At 42.9% G+C, this 20,578-nt stretch overlaps 1 protein-coding gene across 3 annotated transcripts in view; it reads right to left on the reverse strand.

Moving 5' to 3' along the window:
* LOC147683298 (thiamine transporter 2-like) overlaps nucleotides 1–20,578 on the reverse strand; it is a 422,353-nt gene that overhangs the window by 95,288 nt on the left and 306,487 nt on the right. For all 3 annotated transcript variants that reach the window (XM_086943745.1, XM_086943746.1, XM_086943744.1), the window contains one exon: nucleotides 13,040–13,232. In XM_086943745.1, the coding sequence (XP_086799871.1) occupies nucleotides 13,040–13,232 (193 nt within the window). The remainder of the gene's footprint in view (nucleotides 1–13,039; nucleotides 13,233–20,578) is intronic.

Below are 20,578 nucleotides of genomic sequence, written 5' to 3' on the forward strand. Positions count from 1 at the left end.
GGTGGGGTTTCGTCAAGGGGGGGCCGAGAACAAAGGGGGGTCCCAAAACGCGTTTTTCCCATTCATTTTTCCATAGGGCGGTTGGACTCACTTTTAGCTCGAACGGCTGAATAGATTTACATGAAACTTGGCAAAATTGTAGATATGGTTTGCCCGACGTGCCTTTGCTATGTCTCAATATATGTGCTCCAGTGGATTTTGAGAAATTAACGTTTAAAAAAATATATATATCTGTGACAGCGCTCCGGTTAGCGCCCCGGTTCGCGTACCTGACGCGTAACGGAACTTCGCGAAGCGAATCTGATTGGCTCTCCGGTGTCTGTCAACATTCTAAACAAACCGGAGCGGCCGCCATCTTGTCTCTCGGTACGATCGAGAGACAAGATGTGGTGAAAAACGAAGGGGGAAATGAAGGAAAGGGGGCAAGGTAGACCACTCCTGACCCCCTAGGATTGATGAGGGGGATATTAAAGTGCCCCGCGGGGCAAAAAATTTTGCGATTTTACGCCGTAGAGGCGCGTCCCGGTACGCGAACCGGGCAGCTCACCGGGCAGCTAACCGGGCAGCTAACCGGCAGCGTAGCTGTCAACATTGTAAACAGTCCGGAGCGGCCGCCATCTTGTCGCTCGGTAGGTTCGAGAGACAAGATGTGGTGAAAAAAGAAGGGGGAAATGAAGGAAAGGGGGCAAGGTAAACCCCTCCTGACCCCCTAGGATTTATGAGGGGGATATTAAAGTCCCCCGCGATTTTTCGCGGTAGAGGCGCTTCCCGGTACGCGAACCGGGCAGCTAACCGGCAGCGTAACGGGAGTCCGCCATCTTGTGTTTTTGGAGCGTCCGGTTCGCGTACCGGGTAGCGTCCCGGTAAGCGTAACAAGGGGAAAACCAAGAGAAACAGTAAAAAAAAAATTAAGGGAATAGATTTCCAGCAAACTTGGCAAAATTGTAGGGACTGTTTGTTTGATGTGCCTTTGCAAGGCCTCAAGATATGTGCACGTGTGGATTTTGTCTAATTAAGGTTAAAAAAAATATATATATCTGTAAGCGTGCTCCGGCACGCTTACGTTACGGGTTTTGTTTGCGCTGCAGAACCGATACGTCACGGTTATGTGACGCGTCATGAGGCGTCTCACGTGGCTACGTGATACGTCACGTAATAAAGAATATATTTTACAGCTATAGATATTAGCTTTTAAAAAACCAATGAAATTCACTGAAAAAACCATAGGTTATAGACCATATATAGTTAGGAATTTGCATTTACAAAACCTTGAAAATTCACTGAAAAAACCATAGGTTAGAGACCATATATAGTTAGCTGGACATTTTATTGACAAAAAACCAATGAAATTCCATATATAGTTAGTTGCACTAACTATATATCGCGCACCCGCAATCCACTGCTGATGATGTCACATATTACATCATTCATGACATGGTCAGTGACATCACTGATGACATCACTGATGACATCTCAAATGACATCACTGATGACATCACTGATGACATCTCAAATGACATCAGTGATGACATCATGACACACCAATACCAGTTACTACATACGCACTCACTGATTCCTACGTCTACACACACATTCACTCATTCACCCATACAATCACTCATACATACAGTCACTCATTATTACACTATCATATGCACTCATACACCTATGCAGACACTCACACACTGCCACTCATCCATGGAGTTACTCACACACCTAGTCAGTCCTGTAAAGAATCAATCACACTTCCATTTCCTCATCCATACAGTTAAACACAGAACACCATACTTCAGTGACATCACTGATGACATCACTGATGACATCTCAAATGACATCACTGATGACATCTCAAATGACATCACTGATGACATCATGACACACCAATACCAGTTACTACATACGCACTCACTGATTCCTACGTCTACACACACATTCACTCATTCACCCATACAATCACTCATACATGCAGTCACTCATTATTACAACACTATCATATGCACTCATACACCTAGTCAGTCCTGTGAAGAATCAATCACACTTCGATTTCCTCATCTATACAGTTAAACACAGAACACCATACTTTTCACACATATACTAACACATACTTACTCTCTTATACAATCACTGATACAAGTACACATTGATATGCACAGAGTCACACACCTCCCAGCCAGCCACACACACACTCAGTCTTCCATACATCCACTCATTCTTCAATATGTAAAACATATTTAAACTTTACAAAAACACACAGACACTAGATGATGTCATCAGTGATGTCATTTGAGATGTCATCAGTGATGTCATCAGTGATGTCATTTGAGATGTCATCAGTGATGTCATCAGTGATGTCACTGACCATGTCATGAATGATGTAATATGTGACATCATCAGCAGTGGATTGCGGGTGCGCGATATATAGTTAGTGCAACTAACTATATATGGAATTTCATTGGTTTTTTGTCAATAAAATGTCCAGCTAACTATATATGGTCTCTAACCTATGGTTTTTTCAGTGAATTTTCAAGGTTTTGTAAATGCAAATTCCTAACTATATATGGTCTATAACCTATGGTTTTTTCAGTGAATATATATATATATATATATATATATATATATGTATATGACCTACTGGCGGTAATCAGTAGGTAGTTATAGTATGGACCAACGTTTCCAGACACTAATACATCCACTCAGTCTTCAAGGCACATTGCTATATATATATAATACTTATTTAAATATCAAACCAAACCACATTCACTGGATGATGCCATCTGTGATGTCATTAGTGATGTCATTCGAGATGTCATCAGTGACGTCATCAGTCAGGTCACTGACCATGTCATGAATGATGTAATATGTGACATCATCAGCAGTGGATTGCGGGCGCGCGAGTTATAGTTAGTACACTAACTATAACGCGGGAATTTCAATGGTTTTGTATGATTGAAAAGTCCAACTAACTATAACACCCTTAAAACCTACGGTTTTTTCAGTGAATTTCTAAGGTTTTTAAATCCTAATTCTTAACTATAACATGTCTGAAACCTATGGTTTTTTCAGTGAATTTATATAGATAGATATTGCAATTAGGGTTTAGGGTGAGTATGGATTTGTGGGTGGTAACGGATTTTATAGGTGTTAGGGTGGGTATGGGTTTTTGGGTGGTAGGGTTTTTTTAGGTTTTATGGTGGGTGTGGGTTTTGGGTGTCAAGGGAACCTTTAGGGTTTAGACTGGGTATGGTTTTTTTGGGTGGTATTGAGTTTTTAGAGTTAGCGTTTGTATGAGTTTTTGGGTGGCAAGGGAAGTTTTTACGGTTTTGGGTGGGTATGGATTTTTGGGTGGTAGGGGATCTTTTTGGGTGGCAAAGGAAATTTTAGGGTTTAGGGTGTGTATTGATTTTTTGGTGGCAAGGTTTTTTTATGGTTTAGGGTGGGTATGAGTTTTTGGATGGCAAGAGAAGTTTTAGGATTTAGGGTGGGTATGGGTTTTTGGTGGTAATGGATTTTTTAGGGTTAAGGGTGGGTATGCATTTTTGGGTGGCAAGTGAATGTTTAGGGTTTAGTGTGGGTGTAGGTTTTTGAGTGGTAAGGGATTTTTTAGGGTTTAGGATGGGTATTGGTTTTTTAGTGGCAAATTAACTTTTCGGGTTTTGTTGGTTATGAATTTTTGGGTGGTGGGGTATTTTTTTAGAATTTAGGGTGGGTATGGGTTTTTGGGTGGCAAGTTAATTTTTATGGTTTGAAGGTGGGAATGGGTTTTTGGGTGGCAAGGGCGTTTTTAGTGTTTAGGGTGAGTATAGGTATTTTGGGTGGCAAGGGATTTTTTTGGGTTTTGGGTAGCAAGGGAACCTTTACGGTTTATGGTGGGTATGGGTTTTTGGGTGTTAATGAATCTTATAGGGTTTTGCAATTTCATGGGTTTTTGGGTGCCAAGGGAGTTTTTATGGTTTAGGGTGGGTATTAGTTTTTGGGTGGCAAGGGAATTTTTAGGGTTTAGGGTGGGTGTGGGTTTGTGGGTGGCAAGTGAAATTTTAGGGTTTAGGGTGGGGGCAGGTTTTTGAGTGGTAAGGGATTTTTTAGCATTTAGGGTGGGTGTGGAATTTTCAGTGGCAAGGGATTTTGCTGGGTGTACTGTGGGAATGGGTTTTTGGGTGGCAAAAACCTTTTAAGGTTTAGGGTGGGTGTGGATTTTTGGTGGGCAAAGGAAATTTTGTAGTTTTGGGTGGGTGTGGGCTTTTGGGTGATAAGGGATTTTTTAGTATTTATGGTGGGTATGAGTTGGGTGGCAAGGGAATTTTTAGGGATTAGGGTGGGTATGGGTTTTTTGGCGGTAAGGGATTTTTTGGGGTTTAGAGTGGGTGTGGGTTTGTGGGTGGCAATTGAAATTTTAGGGTTTATGGTGGGGGTAGGTTTTTGGGTGGTAAGGTTTTTTTAGGTTTACGTTGGGTATCAGTTTTTGGGTGGCAAGGGCATTTTGCAGGTTTTTGGTGGTTATGAGTTTTTGGATGTTAGGGTATTTTTTAAGGTTTAGGATGGGGTTTTTGGTGGCAACTGAATTTTTATGGGTTTAGGGTGGTGTGGGTTTTTGGGTAGCAAGGAATTCGGGGTTGGGGTGGCAAAGGAAATGTTAGGGTGTTGATTGGTTATGGGTTTTTGGGTGGCAAGGGATTTGTTAGGGTTTATGGTGGCAAGGGATTTTTTGGCGATTAGGGTGGGTATGGGTTATTGGTTGGCAAGGGAATTTTGAGTGTTTGACTATATCTTTTGCAGTTGTTGATGAATCTTCATAATGTTTTCCCCAGAAAATATGCTGGAGATTCTAGCTGTGCATGGAAAGTTTCGGGGGCATAGAAAAAGGCAGAGGTAAAAAAAAGTGTGTTACCCAAATTAATTACCTAGATTCTGAGCTACACAATACTGCCCAAAAACAAAATAAAAGTAAGTGTCTGACATTGGGCTAATCTTGGGCTATATTTAGGTGATATGTGTGCTATATTTTGGCTCTTTTTTCTCTAGTGCCCATCTTGAGAGATTTATCGGTTATGTAGCTCCCTAATTTCCTCATTTACTACAGTATCCTCAATAGAAAATGCTTTCAGTTTTCTCTTTCCATTCTATCATGATGGAGTTCAGATGTGCCACACTTTTGTCAAATATTGAGAAGGTGCGCACTCAAGTTGCTCTTTAGAACACTGTAGTAAAGCTGCTGATCACCAGGGTGTTACCTGTCAATCTGTTGCTGGTGTTGCAAGTGCATGTTTCAGTCTGAATGTCAGAATGTCTTAATGAAATAGATGAGGAGGATATTTCAGAACTCACTTAGAATGTGTCCTAATTTTTCTTTCTGCAGCAATAACCATAATTTCTACTACGAACTGAACCCCTCATTTTGTTCCATACTAAGTTAAATGTGTTCATTTTACAAGTTTGGTTTAATTAACATGGCTTCAAGTGTGCCATAGTTTTGTCATAAGTAACACTGTTAATGCTCTAGGTGCTCTTTAGAAATATCTGGGAGGTTGCTGTAGAACACAAGGAATCAAGGGAAAATAGGATCTGCATTTTAGCTTCTGGAGCACATTCCATAACCTCTATGGGAAAATCAGGAGAAAACAATTTTCTCTCAAACATGATTCATGAAATCCCAACAGAAGGCTTTTTTAAAATGTAAAATCACCTTAAAACACGCCACTATTCTCTACATTAGTATGGTACCATCAACATATGATAAATTTTGTAACTAACATCTGTAATCACCGTTAATTTGTTTTCCTTTTTGTGACCCTCAAAACCTGTCATTCACTACAATGCATTTCAATGGGGTGCTACCATGTATCTCTGAAACTACTGAACGGATTTACACCAAATCACCAAAAGCAAGCTTTCTGGATAAATATATATATATTCCCTGAAAAAAACCATAGGTTTCAGGCACGTTACAGTTAAAAATTAGCATTTAAAAAACTTAGAAATTCACTGAAAAAACCATAGGTTTTAGGGAAAGTTACAATTAGTTGGCCATTTCACTCGTACAAAACCAGAGAAATTCCCCCGTTATAGTTAGTTTAGCTAACTATAACTCGCTCCACCGCAGTGCACTGCTGATGACATCACATATTACATCACTCATGACATGGTCAGTGACATCACTGATGACATCACTGATGACATCACTGATCACATCTCAAATGACATCACTGATGACTTCTGGCTCCTGGGATCCCATCCCCTGGGGCCTGGACAATGCTTTTTGATTTATTTTCGGAAGGGGGCCGCATGACCCTCCCTCCTCAGGCCAAATATGGCCCTGGGGACTCCATTCCCTGGGGCCAGCCTGCCTTTAGAACAGTGCTCAGTCGCATCCCAATGAGGCGGGCGGGACCCCCAACCAGAGGATAGCCGGTCCCGTTTACAAGATGGTGTTGGGTGGACACAAGTCAACCCGACATTGTAATCACCCCCTCAATCTCAAATGTACCACTTCACCCAAATATGATTTGAAACACTGTATTTAGGCTTGGCAACAACCAGAACATAATAACCACTGCAATGCCCCCCTGCTACAAGATGCTTCACTGAGACCGAGACCACCCAGGCAGACACTGCAGAGGAATCAACATCTTTCAAAAGGACACCCTCCAATGCACTACCTCAGAGGACCATAGTATGCCAATCATGGAATACCTCAACTTTCAGATCCGAATAGACGCTGATACTACCATCAAAGGAACCCTCTCCTATAGACCCCGTCCAAGTTTCTGCAATGCCATCCTGGACTTCATCCCACCCTGGCGATCAAATCCAATCACTAAATCTTCTTGGGAGATCTGAACTTTCACCTTGAAAACCCCAATGCCACCAACTCCACAATTCTCCTGGAAAACACGAGCAACATCAGGCTCTCACTGCTGATTGCCACCCCCATGCAGATTTCATGACACACACTGGTCCTGATCTTCTCCACCTGCGATAGAATCATGGTCTCCCACTCAACCGAGCTAACCTGGACAGACCACAACATTTTCCACTTCACCATCACCGTCTCTCCAGAACCCCAACCAAACTGCTCACCCACCCAAGCAAAAACTGGAGCAGAGTCACATAATCCCTCTGGTGCTCTGCCATCAAAGAAACCAAGCTTGACCTCTCTGACACCCTTGAACACAACGTCCAGAGTTTCTCAAATTAGATCTCCATCACCTCATTAGGAACACCACCAGCAGCAGACCAATCAAGCATGCCAGCTGACCCTCAAGCACAACTGTAAGAGAATCGAAAGATGTTGGTGCTCCAATAAGAACCCTACCAACCTCAGCACCTTCAGGTCCACCCTCAACAACTACCACCACCTCTTCTGGGAGGCCAAGAAGGTAGCCCTCACCAACAGCATTGAGGCGAGCGTGAACTACAACAAGGAACTCTTCAGCATTGTCAGAGAGTTCTACTCCCCAGCCGCCCCCAAGAACATAACTCTGCAACTGCCTCCTTCATTTCAACACAAATTTTCTATTTTATGTAACGTGATTTTAGAGTCATGTTCTCAGTTCAAATCTTTAACCTTTCCATCTTCGCTAACAGATTCTTCATGGTATTATCTCCTCCGAATATCACCAACAGCCTCCACTATTTATTCTCACCTCTCACAACCTCCCTTTGAGAGAGATAAAACAAATACAGAGATGTCCTGAGGATCTGTTCTAGATACGCCGTGGTCTATTCCAGTTTGGAATAAAATGTGGGTGAAAATCAGGAAATCATCTAGAGCAGCTAATATTACACAAACTCTTTTTTTCATTAATCATAGACTTCTCTTAACTCAAAACACCATACATAAAATGCATATCAGCACTCCTGATAGTTGTTGGTCATGTTCCCAAACACATATTATTCACGTGCCCACGTGTTGTTAACTTTTGGCAACAAGTCTGGTTGCAGATTAATGCCATATTTCACGCCAACGTTCCCCTCTCACCTGCCAACATTTTACTTGGTAGCCTGTCTACAGGTTGGAATACAAAGACAGCTCAAATACAAATTATTGACTTATTACTAGCAGTGGCCATTCAACAGATTATGAAAGACTGGAAGGATACATCCAAACTCTCATATTTAGTTTGGTGGTACACTGTTTGCCATAATTATAGCATGGATACAACCTTAGTATTTCCCATGTCTCTTGCCAAGAAGCGTTTACAACTATGGTCAATTTTTTGACGACTGCACTAAAAAATCTTTTGCTCCCTTTCCCCTTGTACAAGATGTTGTCTAACCTCCCTAAACTCTGTTATTTTTAAACTGTCGTTATCATCATATTTTTATTTTAATTTGTTGTTTTTATTATCTCGTTCCACGTTAGTTATAAGTTTATGCCTTCTGATGTGTTCTATTTTTCCTTTGTTTATCCCTCGCTATAACTATGACTTTTATGACCAGCATATATGCTTTATTGATTTTTTGCTTCGTATAATTTTTGATGATTCATTGTAAGAAGCATTGTTGTATATCCTTACGTGTTTAATAAACCTATCTTTTGAACTTAAAAACTGACTGGATGTTACCATGATTGGGGGATAATGGCCTGTCTCCAATATGGGACAAGTGTATAGCCTTTGAAGCAAGTAGCATTGTTCTGCAGTCTGGGGTCTACTACTTTAGCAACTGTTTGATCCTGGGCAAATCGTACCCTCATCACTTGTTGGACTGTTTATGCAAAGTTGGACTCACAGCAATCCAGCAACTGCTCCATCAACTGTTGTTTTTGCATTCAGCACCTGCTCCCAGCAGCTGGAGTTCAGTCAGCATTGGAGTGTTATCCTGGTGAAATGAAAAGTGTACACACGCTAAGGGTCTTAGTTAGAGTTTGGTGGATGAGTTAATCCCTCACAAATGTGGTAGACCCATCTGCAATATTATAAGTGTCTATGCCAGTGTAATATGATGGACCCGATATACCCTATATTTTGATGGAACACTCCATCCATCACATTCTAAATCTGGCCCTAAGTTGCAAGGATGTGTTCCCCAGCTCAGTGTCTTGGTCCAAGTTCAATATCTACAGGTGTGGGTTCAGCCTTTCTTTATGTAGTTCAATGGATTCATAACATTGTTTCTGGACTGAAATATATATTGGCTAGGTGTCTGTGATTCCTTTATGACATGGTTTATAGGTCATCACCATATCACTCCAGAGCCAAAGATAGCAACAGGATAAAACATGTCACAGATGAAGTGCACAGCAATGTTCTATTTTATTATGATTTTAAAATAGAGCCTGCATATAGGATGTTTTTATCCTGTTCATCGGTCAAGAGGGACGTGCTGCTGACAGTCCCATACAAATCCATAAAAGCACAATTAGATTAAGGCATCTTTGGATTTTTCTCTTGTGTTTATTAAAACTAATGATTTTAATCCTCACCATGATTACCAGACAAGGTCTAATCAGTCAAAAAATAGCATGTCTCCCTGCAAGACCTAGGGCCAGATGTATGACCCTTCTAATTTGTGAGTCGCGTCATTTTGCTACTCACAATTTGCGACTCACAAGATGAAATTTACAACAGCGTCTCAGACACTGTTTGTAATTCCCAATGTGGTTGCAAACAACATGCCTCCTTAATATTCATGAGGCAGGTCACAATTTGATCCCCCATTGGGAATGGCCTGCACCTACAGGGATGGTGGCCACCATGACTGTGACTGATATTTAAATAAAGCAGTTTTTTCTAAATTCCGTGAAGGAAAACGGGATGCATTTAAAAAAGAAAAATGAAACGTTTCTGTTTAATTTTTTAACAGTAGGCTGTGGGACCACTGCCTATTCTTAAAAAATATTTTTGCTGCCAATCACAAAGTGGAAAGGACCCTTTTCCTGTTTGCAAGTGTCTTAACACCTTTTTGAAATGGGTGGTAAACTGCGAGTGTTTTGCAACCGCAATTGCGGTCACAAAACAATCATACATTGAAGTGGGACTCCCCTTCCTAATAGTGAGTTGCAAACCCTATTTTGCGAGTCGGTAATAGGTTAGACAAAATAGGGTTTGTACATGGGGAAGACCTATTTTGTGGTTGTAAACGGGCCGATTTCCCATTTGTGACTGCAAAAAATGGTAGTACATCTGGGCCCTAGCCTCGCCTCTCACAAAGGCTTCAGCCTGCATATGCATCTTTAACCCCTTCGATGCAGGTGACGGAACCATTCCGTCATCAGTCACGGTTGGGCTGTGCTGATGACGGAATGGTTCCGTCACGACCACACCCAGTTAAGGAATGTTCAGCACAGTGCTGAAATTCCTGCCTCACAGATGTGGTTAGAAAGTGTACTAATGTAAGCTTGCTAGTTTCATTTTATGCCCCACCACTTTCAAACTTCAACTTCTACCACTGGCATTGTGTTGTCAAGCAAATGAAAGTGGGCAGAACTTAGCTCCACACTCTAGAATCACCAACAGCTTCCGAATCTGTACAAGTCCAAGTTGCTCATTGAGCTGGAGGGTCACTCCAAATTCTTTTCCCAAAGTCATAGACTAGGTTAGCAGCCTAGTGCAAATTCCAGTCCAGTGAATTTTGCAGGTTCAAATGTCTAGCCATCCGAAGTTGGTCAGAGTGTTGTCCATCCTCAGTGAGGAGTCTAGGAAGTTCATCTTCCCGTAATGCATTGCTCTAGTCACTACCCATCCACAGATGACGATGCACAACAGCAGAGGGCTGCTCCGGTAGGAAACTATATGGATTTGCTCTAGACATCCCAAAAAAACAAAAAACAATGAGAGAAGAAGTGGCTGATGGGCTTGCCTATTCCGAAAAGTATACAAACTCCAACTTGCAAATACCATTCTTACACAAAGTACATGTTTGTGGACCGGATGGCTAACATTAAAGGCCCATTAAAGTTGTCAAGGTTTTTATCATATACAATTATTATAAGGTTTGTGAGGTCACTGAAGTTCTGATTGAATATAATAGCCACAAAGATTATATGTATTAAAGGGGAACTGCCTTAATGAGGCTACCAGCTGGGAAGATCATTTCAGTCTACCGCCAAAGGTCCACCAAAAGTGTGACCCTAAGTTGCTTAATGCACAATTTGAAGAGTCCCTCACAAGCAGTAACCACACAAACTGTTGCTGAAAATAACACAGGGTAACTTTCAGAGGCAAAGAAAAAGGTGCACAGGACACATGTGATAAAAAAACCTGAGCATATCACCAATGTTATACACAAACTCCACTTGTCTCCCCCTCGTACTTGAATACACTTTAAAATGGCATGCATCACTCACAAAGCCTTCCTCTCGGGTCTGTACCTCTGTTTGAATGACAAACCTCTCATCACAGGAGGGAGAAACAACACCTGAAGCAAATATGTCAAATTTTGGAAATTCAGAAAGTAAAACAAATACACTGACATTAGATAAAGCTTATCCTAAGACTCTGAAACCATTGGCAGAAGGGTCTCTGACTCAATCCCATCCTAGTCTTTTTTATTAGAAAACATGAAAAAACAATGACTCAGAGCATATCCGAAAGACGAAACTTAATATTTCGAAGGCAGAAAATGCCTTCTGGACCCCCTGGCTAACAAAGATTAGGGCCTTTGCTTCCCTGGTTGCAACTTCCCTGCCCTGGTCCTCCTCGAAGTGCTGAGCAGGTAAATGTAGGGACAGTCACTATGACCTGGTTGCCCATTGGTGGTCAGGTCAAGGGTCTCCACTGGTGGAGTCCATTGAGAATCCACTAGTGAAAATTATTTGATCCCCACCTTTCGCTGGCGTGAAAAAGTGCAAGATTGGCAGGATGGCTGATCTGCCAACCAATCAATCAAACTGATCTATTTATCTGTCACCGGACTAAGGTTCAATGTGTTTCTTATTTCATGATAAACACTCAGTTGACATGTGGTTGGGTCAGCACTATACAAATACCAAAAATAAATAAGCATTAAAATAAATGAGAATGACTATGTGCAAGTTGTAGGTGCTTTTCAGTTAATTTTGTTGCACATTTATGGGGGTTTGGCTTTGGGCAGTGCAGCAAATAAGCCTGCTCTGCTGCCCTATGCCAAAGTGAAAGGGCAGGAATGCAATGTATTTATACAATATGTTGCATTCTTGTTCTTTCTATGTGCACTGGTGCTGTTACAGCAGCCTAGCGCCAAAGCAGGCACTCTTGCACCATGGTGCAAGGGTGCCTTTGTTGTCGACAGGATTGTTTTTGTGCAGAAAGAGACACCTTCCTGCACAGAAACAATCCTACAAGGCATTTTCCTCTTTCTATGTGTGCTGTATAAAGCAGCACTCATATAAAGAGGAAAAACAAGGAGAAATAAAGTTATTTCTTCTCGTTATGCCTCACCTCAGCAGGTGTAAGGTTTTAGTGCTCCTCCAGGTATACATGCTCTTTTTTTATTTGGTGAAGCGTCAAAATCCATGAGTGATGCAAGGGAAGGAAAAACCTACCACAAAGCCCATGAAACACTTCCAGAGCACAAAGTAAGGCAGCGCAGCGATTTGCACTGCCTTGCCTTACTCCATATCTATGAAGCCATTCAAAGCCATGCATGGCGGCTTTGTGTGGCTTCATAGATCTAATTTTGTGATTTGTGCCGCCAGATCGTCACAAAAAGTGATGCTCCAGCAGTGCAAGGGGCTTGTAAATATGCCCCTTAGACTACTTCTAAACAGCAAGAGCACATGTTGCATCTGCTTCCTCTCCTGCAAGTAGTGAGACACTGCTTCTTCTACCTCTTCCTTAAGCAGTGAAGCACAAAGAGCACTTTACTATTCAAAACTATTGGTTTTGCCAATGTTTACCTCCCAATGGTTTGCTTTACATTCTCTTAAATATGAAGCAATTGGAAAGACTACAGTGCCTTTGCACAATATCATCTCCCTGCAATTGCTCTGATGAAAGGTAGCATAGCCTCCAAGAACGGATCTGAAATTCTATAAAATCTTGTAGAATCATAAAAATTGAATTTTTTATTTATTTTGTGTATCAGTAAAATATAATGACCAAAACTGGTGGATCATACTCACGTTGCTATTGTGATTAGAAGCATGTATGATGACTTAAATACCAGATATGAAGCATAACAAACCCAAATGTTAGGAATGAAGCGCATGAGAAACAAAGCTCCAGCGTCCAATCCAGTAAAAATGGCCAGAGCCAGTTCTCCAGAAAGATCCCAATTGATTTTGACATATCCCACTGAAAAGGATGTCACAGCACCTAAAAAGTGTCGAAGGGAAAATATGAAATTACGTTTTTCAACCAGCACACAGCTTTCCATGCTTTTCATTCTCATAAATTGACAACTGTTGCTTACGGGCTCTACAGATTAGAGCAGTGCCCCCAAACTTTTGTTTAGAACCACAACCTACTTTTTAGTACGACAAACATTTGTGACCCACCTAGTTTTAATGGATATCAAGTAGGCAATTTGTATGTTTAACTAAAGCCATTTTCGATTGAAATGGTCACTAAATTTGCAAATTCAGTTTTGCTGAAAAATTGATATTGAACACAAATGATAATTTGTGGAAATCGGGGTTAAGAGAATTTTTATTATTTCTGCATCACCAAGTAAAGTATTGTGATGTGATCTGATCCTAATATATTCTTTGTTTCTATCCCACTCAAAAAATAACAACAGATTGTGCTTCATTTTTGCTTTTCTAACTGCTGAATGTGTACAGTGAATTTTCAGGTATTTACCAGTTTTTGCATGCTATGAAATAATGACATCCTACAGCTTTTTTCTTTTACATTTCATGTCCCCCAGCAAGAAGTTGATAGAGCGACGAACGCCGAGGTAGCGAGGAAAGAATATATTGATCGTGTACCGGTGTTGAAAGTTTAAGTGAAGCATTTAAGAAAAAGTAATCCCCTGATGAAGAGCAGAATGCTTGAAATACATTGGGACTTAGTAAGATGATGTAAAATATATTACGAATGAAATATGAAACATATTGATTGAAAAACTCGCTACATAGTAAAAGTTTGAAAATGAAAATAAAATTTACAAACAAGGATTTGAACTTATGGAGTAAAAATTGAATGAAAGAGAAAGGAGTGCAAGGAAGGAGTGGGTCCTGTGTACACAGAGGACACATGTCAAGATTGTTTATGCATACCCTAAGAGCTCAGTAGGGTACCGCCCTATGCACCAACGACACAAAGAAAATAACGTATTGAAACTTATAACCAGTTGAACTGCGAGTGCATTTCCACACCCCGGACATTGAGACACCCCAGCAAGATTGTAACATAATTCACTTTATTTTTCTTCTGCTCATTGCAAATACCAGTCCCCATGGGAAACAAATAGGCTCCAGAAGACTTGGGGGCCGATTACGACTCTGGCGGTCCGACCGCTGGACCGCAGCTGTGGTGGTCGGGAGAATGCTGCGAAGCCTGCCGCTTGCCGACTACTACAACAATGCCAGGTTGGTGGTGTTGTGTTGGCAGTGTAAATGCGGTGGCATGCTTTGGCTCAAAGAGAGCCTGCAGCTCATGCTGCTACTGTGTCAGTGCCGGGTGCAAGTCTATGCACTGTGTGCCCTGCGCCATGTTGTGCATAGCATGTGCCCGTATGCCCAGTCCCCAATGGGAAAACTCACCCTGGGGCTCTGTTTGGGACCCCTCCCCAGCCTTTCTGCTGACCTTTTCAGTTAGTGGAAAGGCAGGATGCAATCGGCACAGCGCTACTGGCATCAGCACCACGTTCATAGGCTGCTGCTTTTCCAAACGCCACCACCACGGGATCCAGGATCCTAGCGTTGCGGTGGTCTCGTGGCAGTCTGACCACCGCACTTGTAATCTAAGTAGTCGGACTGCTCAGGTTGCGGCAGTCGGACCACCACTGTGTGGGCAACGGTCTTGGGACTGCCGTACTTGTATTTGTCCTCTTAGCTTGATATTTGACGTCTCTCTTTGAAACATGGAAAATATGACACGAGAATTTAAAGGCATTAATATTTATTACTTGGATTTTAGCAACTCACCAAAAATTGTCTCATGACTCATAGTATGGGAAACACTGGATTAGAGGATAATCTATGTTTATTTTTAGAAGGGACTGTGTACCTAAATCACGCTTGGTTAACCCCACAAAAGAGTTCTCCTCCACTTAAGATACAACAGAAAACGCAATCTAACTCTATGAAGCAATTCAAGGACGATAAATGTTCCGCCTTAAGGACAGAGAGACTACCTGGTAGAAAAGTGGGAAAGAAGTGCAGAAATCCAAGATGACAACTTATATAGTAGAAGATGAATTTATCAATCATGCCAGTGGCCTGGCAGCAATGAGCAGAGAAAGAGGTGCTGGGGTAAATGAAGTATTGTATAGCTGTTGAGAATGACAAGGGCTTAAGTCCTGCCTGAAAAAATATAGTTAAGAATGTGAAGATCTTCTACTAAAATAATGATAAAGTCATCAAATAGCCAGTTGGTCATCAAGAGATAGAATTTGCTATCCCTAAAAGGGCCTTGGTGGGAAACTAGGCTTTTCTCTTTAATGAAATAGCCCAGTTTACGGAGATAAGCAAAAAGGAATCAGAAAAGGTCTCAAAATATTTGTTTAAACAAACCAGTTGTCTTATACATCACATAAGCAATCTCCATGTGCATGTTTTTATGATAGAATTTGGATATTAAGATTAAGAAAACTATGCTTACAAAAAAATCACAGTTCACATGATTTTATTATGCTATTGTAAATTTAGGTTCTAACTTTTTTTAAACAAACAAACAATGATGATTTGACTTTAGACCTTAGCCATTTTATTGGTAAGATTTGTTTATCAACCACTGACAGAATTTGGATGTATGTCACAAATTCATGGTTGAAATGTTGAGATGCAAAAATATCGCATCAACAATTTTGTGTTATACATTGTTGTAAAAGTAAATGTACCTAAGTGAAGATTTATAATGCTTCCCTCCACATCTGATTACCTTGAATGGTAATTGGTAATTATGGATGCAATATTTTTGCAGATCAATATTTCGACCAAGATATTGTGATATAACACCCCAAAATGTAGTGCCAGATTTACTGAACTATTTTGTAGTCAAAAAGGCTAAAGCTATGATTTGCCAAATTGAAGCCTTTGCGACTGCAAAATAGCTTTGTGGTATGTTACTGAATTGCAATTCCGGTTTCTGAGTACATTATGAATCTATATTTGGAAGGGCATGTTTATGATGTAATTTCTAAATAGTAATACCGAATAAGATGTATGAATGTTTTGCATCTGAAATCCAGTCACAAACCAATAATATTTTGCCAACTACACAAACATAGTAGTTACACATTTGCATTTGGGATGGGGTGTGTGAGAAGTTGGCCTGGTATATAATGCTCACTAATTCTAGTGATCACTTTGTACCATGCCAAGCAACCCTTATGATGATTGGTTGTAATTCAACCTTGTAGACCAGTTATCCTAGTGGTAACGTGGACAAAGCAGTCTTAGGCTAAACTCTGAAAGGCATGTGAAGCCAGCTGTAATACCATACACAACCCCCTTGAGTACCAAATGAAAGGGACACCACACAGATATATATTGAAAATATATATTGATTTATTAACTATAAAATCCCCTGGACTCTTTATGAGCACAGAAGCACAAGCGTTAAATCACAAGACAGTTTAAAATACACAAAAGTTGCACAATATGGATGAGCCCTAGGGGCCACCTAAACCATATACTAAGAAAGTGGTATAAGAGATACCAATAGGAAAGGGAACAGGCCTAGGGCCTTGGGAATCGCTGGAGCTATTCGAGACTAGCAGTGACTAAGTCGGGAAAGGCCCGCGGGACTCGGGTGCAGTGTTCAAAGTGCACGCACTTTCCAATGTAAAGTCTATGGTGCGTAAAAAGTACAAAGTTAAAGAGTTAGGAACCTTCCGAGTGACCTAGAACGCTGAAACTTAAGACACAGGCCCTTGAGATGTGTACCAGTGTAGGAACACCGGCAGAGCTGAGTTACCTCACCCACAGGAAGCGGGTGCACAGGGTCGAAGTAGTGTCGGGTTTCGTCACGCTGGTCGATGGTGCTTGGAGCTGAAGATGCTGCAGGCGGCTCGATATGAAGAGTTCCGGTGGATCCAAGGGTGGATCTGAAGTTGTGAAGACCTGAAAGCAGAGGGGACAATGTTCAAAGTCACTAGCCAGTGACTACCGTGGAACCAGATTGGAACCAGGCGATGTCGGGTGCAAACAGGCGTTGTTGGGTAGCTTCTCTCTGCAGCCACGTGGACACTGGGGGTTGAGGACGTCCAGGAATCAGTCACGAACTGTCCCACGCAGGCTTCTCGCTGTTGGCGGTGTCGGTGACCTGATCGGAGCAAACAGGCCTTGGCTAATGCAAGCCACGCAGGAATCAAAAGATGCTTAACACTCGGACCAGCAAGGTCAGAATGAGTGCTCCTTTTCACAGGAGCTTGGGCAAGTCTGGAGCAACCAGACTTGCTGTGTAGTTCGTCGGTTTCGTTGCCAAGATGGCCGCTGACCACGTGGCTAGTGGCCGGGATGGCGCGTCGAGTGGCACAATGCAAAAGGGCCCCACGCAGATCGTGGAGATGCTGGGGGGCTGATCTTCGGTGCAAGGGCGGCTCGATAGTGGGGGTTCTCAGTCCCCAAAGCACAACGTCGAGGATGCCTCAGAAGCTGCGCAGTCAGCTTTTTGAGTGTCTTCCAAGATGTCCGGTCCCACATCACTCGGTGCCTCCACGGGTCCCTTCTTTGCAGGGACTGTGGATCGGGCTCCGAGAAGTCTGGGAGTCTGGGTCTTGTTGGGCTCTGGGCTCGGGCTCCGGTGGGAGGCGGCGGCAAAGCAGACGTCGAGTTGCTGGTTGGTGCCTGTGTTCACAGGGTGGCCACTCTTAGGCCACAAGGGAGATTCTCTTCAGTCTTCTGAGCAGCAGAATGCCGAAGTCCAGTCTTCTTCTTTGTTTTAAGTTGATTCAGGATGATCCGCTGTGCAATGGCACTGCTCCCACTCTTATTCCCAATCTGAGGGGTGGATCACCTACTAGGTCCCTCCTCTGGGAGGAACCAGGAAGGGGGGCGGTTACACCCCCTTTCCTTTGTCCAGCTCCTCGCCAGCCCTGGGTCTGGAAAGTCCCAGGACCGGTTTGGACTGGCCTATGCACGGGGACACATTGTGTGCCCCGGGCATGTCTGATTCCATTCAGCCCTGTCCTTCCCAATACACAAAACCCTTTCTGGGGTGGTGCTCGCACCTCCCAAGGCAGGAAACCCTTTGTCCAGGCCACCATCTGCCGAGTTTCGGTCAGCAGCAGGAGGCCAGACTCGTGTCTGTGGTGGCAGCATCCATTTTGTGATGCTGAGGCTCTGGTTAACTTTAGCCGGGGTTAAGGCTACACACATGTCGTGTCCCTCTAGAAGGGTGGAATGCTATCCCCGTCGACAGAACTGTCGAGGGGATAGTATTCCAATTCGTATGACACCTTACTCGACATGTTTTGATAAAGCCAAACCAAAGATAGCATTTAACCGCGAGGATTATAATGCACTTAAGAGTATATGGTATGGCAATATCCCGGAACAGCTTAGGGAGTGGTTCCCGACAGCTGCAGACAGGCTCCGCTCATGCTAGAGCACCATCTCACATATTTCCAAGCACTCTGCCTCCAGGATTGATGAGGCCTTCCATAGGAGTGGCTGATAGGAACATATGTGTCCAGTTTAGGGTTAGGCACAGGCATACTGTACCTAAGTAAGAGGTGATTACACCAACTTACCCCAACTGAGTGATCAGTCAGTTGTGTCAAATATGGAGGCTAAGCCAGGGGTGGCACAATACATGCTGCAGCCCCTGATAGGCCTTGGAAACACCTATGCCCTGGGTTCCTAGGGTACACTGTTACAGGGGGCAATAAGGTGAACCAGTTCCAATTCGTAATGCACCTAAAGTGCATTGGCAGTAATTTAGGGAGAGAACAGCAGGCTGTGGGTCTGATTAGCAGGCCCACAGCCACATTAAGTCATAAACCAGTGAAGCAAAAAGCAAAAATTTGGGGTGACCATAGGATAGCAGACCCTACTCTCCTACACAACCCCCCCAAACGCAGGGACATTAGACTAACCTTGACCAGTTGTGTCTTCATGTTCTAAGTGGAAGTACCTGGAGAGACCATCTGCGTTGCCATGGTCAGTCCCTGGGCTGTGCTCCACTGTAAAGTCCATCCCCTGTAGGGAAATGGACCACCTGAGTAGTTTGGGGTTTTCACCCTTCATCTGATTAAGCCATAAGAGGGGCTTATGGTCGGTCTGAATCTTGAAGTGAGTGCCAAATAAGTATGGTCTCAACTTCTTCAGGGCCCACACCACAGCAAAGGCCTCCCTCTCTATAGCTGACCAACATTTCTCTCTGGGGGTCAGCCTTCTGCTAATAAAAGCAATGGACTGGTCCTGGACATCTACATTAAGCTGTGAAAGCACTGCTCCCACTCCCAACTCAGAAGCATCTGTTTGGACAATGAACTCTCTTGAGTAGTCAGGACTCTTCAGGATAGGTGCAGAGCACATGGCCTTCTTCAGGTCATCAAATGCCTTTTGACAGATTTCTGTCCACTGAACCTTTTTGGGCATCTTCTTAGATGTCAGATCATTAAGAGGAGTCACAATGGACCCATAGTTCTTAACAAACTTCCTGTAGTACCCAGTCAGGCCCAAGAAAGCTCTGACCTGAGTCTGGGTAGTTGGAGGGGACCAGTCCTTTATGGTCTGGATCTTACTCTCCAGTGGTTGAACTTGGCCTCCACCTACAAGGTGGCCCAGGTATACAACCTTGCTCTGCCCTATCTGGCACTTTGTTGCCTTGATAGTGAGGCCTGCCTTCTGCAGAGCCTCAAGCACTTCCTTCAGGTGGACCAGGTGATCCTCCCAGGTGGAGCTAAAGACAGCAATATCATCCAGATAAGCTGCGCAAAAGTCATCCAACCCAGTAAGGACTTGATTCACCAACCTTTGGAAGGTGGCAGGTGCATTTTTCAAACCAAAGGGCATTACCACAAATTGATAATGCCCACTAGGGGTAAAAAATGCTGTCTTGGCTTTAGACTCCTCAGCTAACCTGATTTGCCAGTAGCCAGCTGTCAAGTCAAATGTGCTCAAATATTTGGCAGAAGCCAACTTGTCAATGAGCTCATCTGCCCTTGGAATAGGGTGTGCATCTGTCCTGGTGACAGCATTGAGTCCTCTGTAATCCACACAGAACCTCATCTCTCTCTTGCCATCTTTGGTGTGAGGTTTGGGGACCAGAACCACTGGGCTAGCCCAGGGGCTCTCTGGAGGCTCAATAACACCTAATTCCAACATCTTTTGCACCTCAGTCTTTATACAGTCCCTGACGTGGTCAGGTTGCCTGTAAATCTTGCTCTTTACAGGAAGACTGTCACCAGTGTCCACCACATGTGTACACCAGTTAGTCTGACTGGGTGTCAATGAGAACATATGCCTGTATGCCTGTAGAACTTGTCTGCAGTCATGTTGCTGATGTTCAGTGAGGCTGCCACCTAAGGCCACACCATCAACTGAGCC

The sequence above is a fragment of the Lissotriton vulgaris genome, chromosome 11 (genome assembly GCF_964263255.1).
Source record: "Lissotriton vulgaris chromosome 11, aLisVul1.2, whole genome shotgun sequence".
NCBI classification, from domain to species: domain Eukaryota; kingdom Metazoa; phylum Chordata; class Amphibia; order Caudata; family Salamandridae; genus Lissotriton; species Lissotriton vulgaris.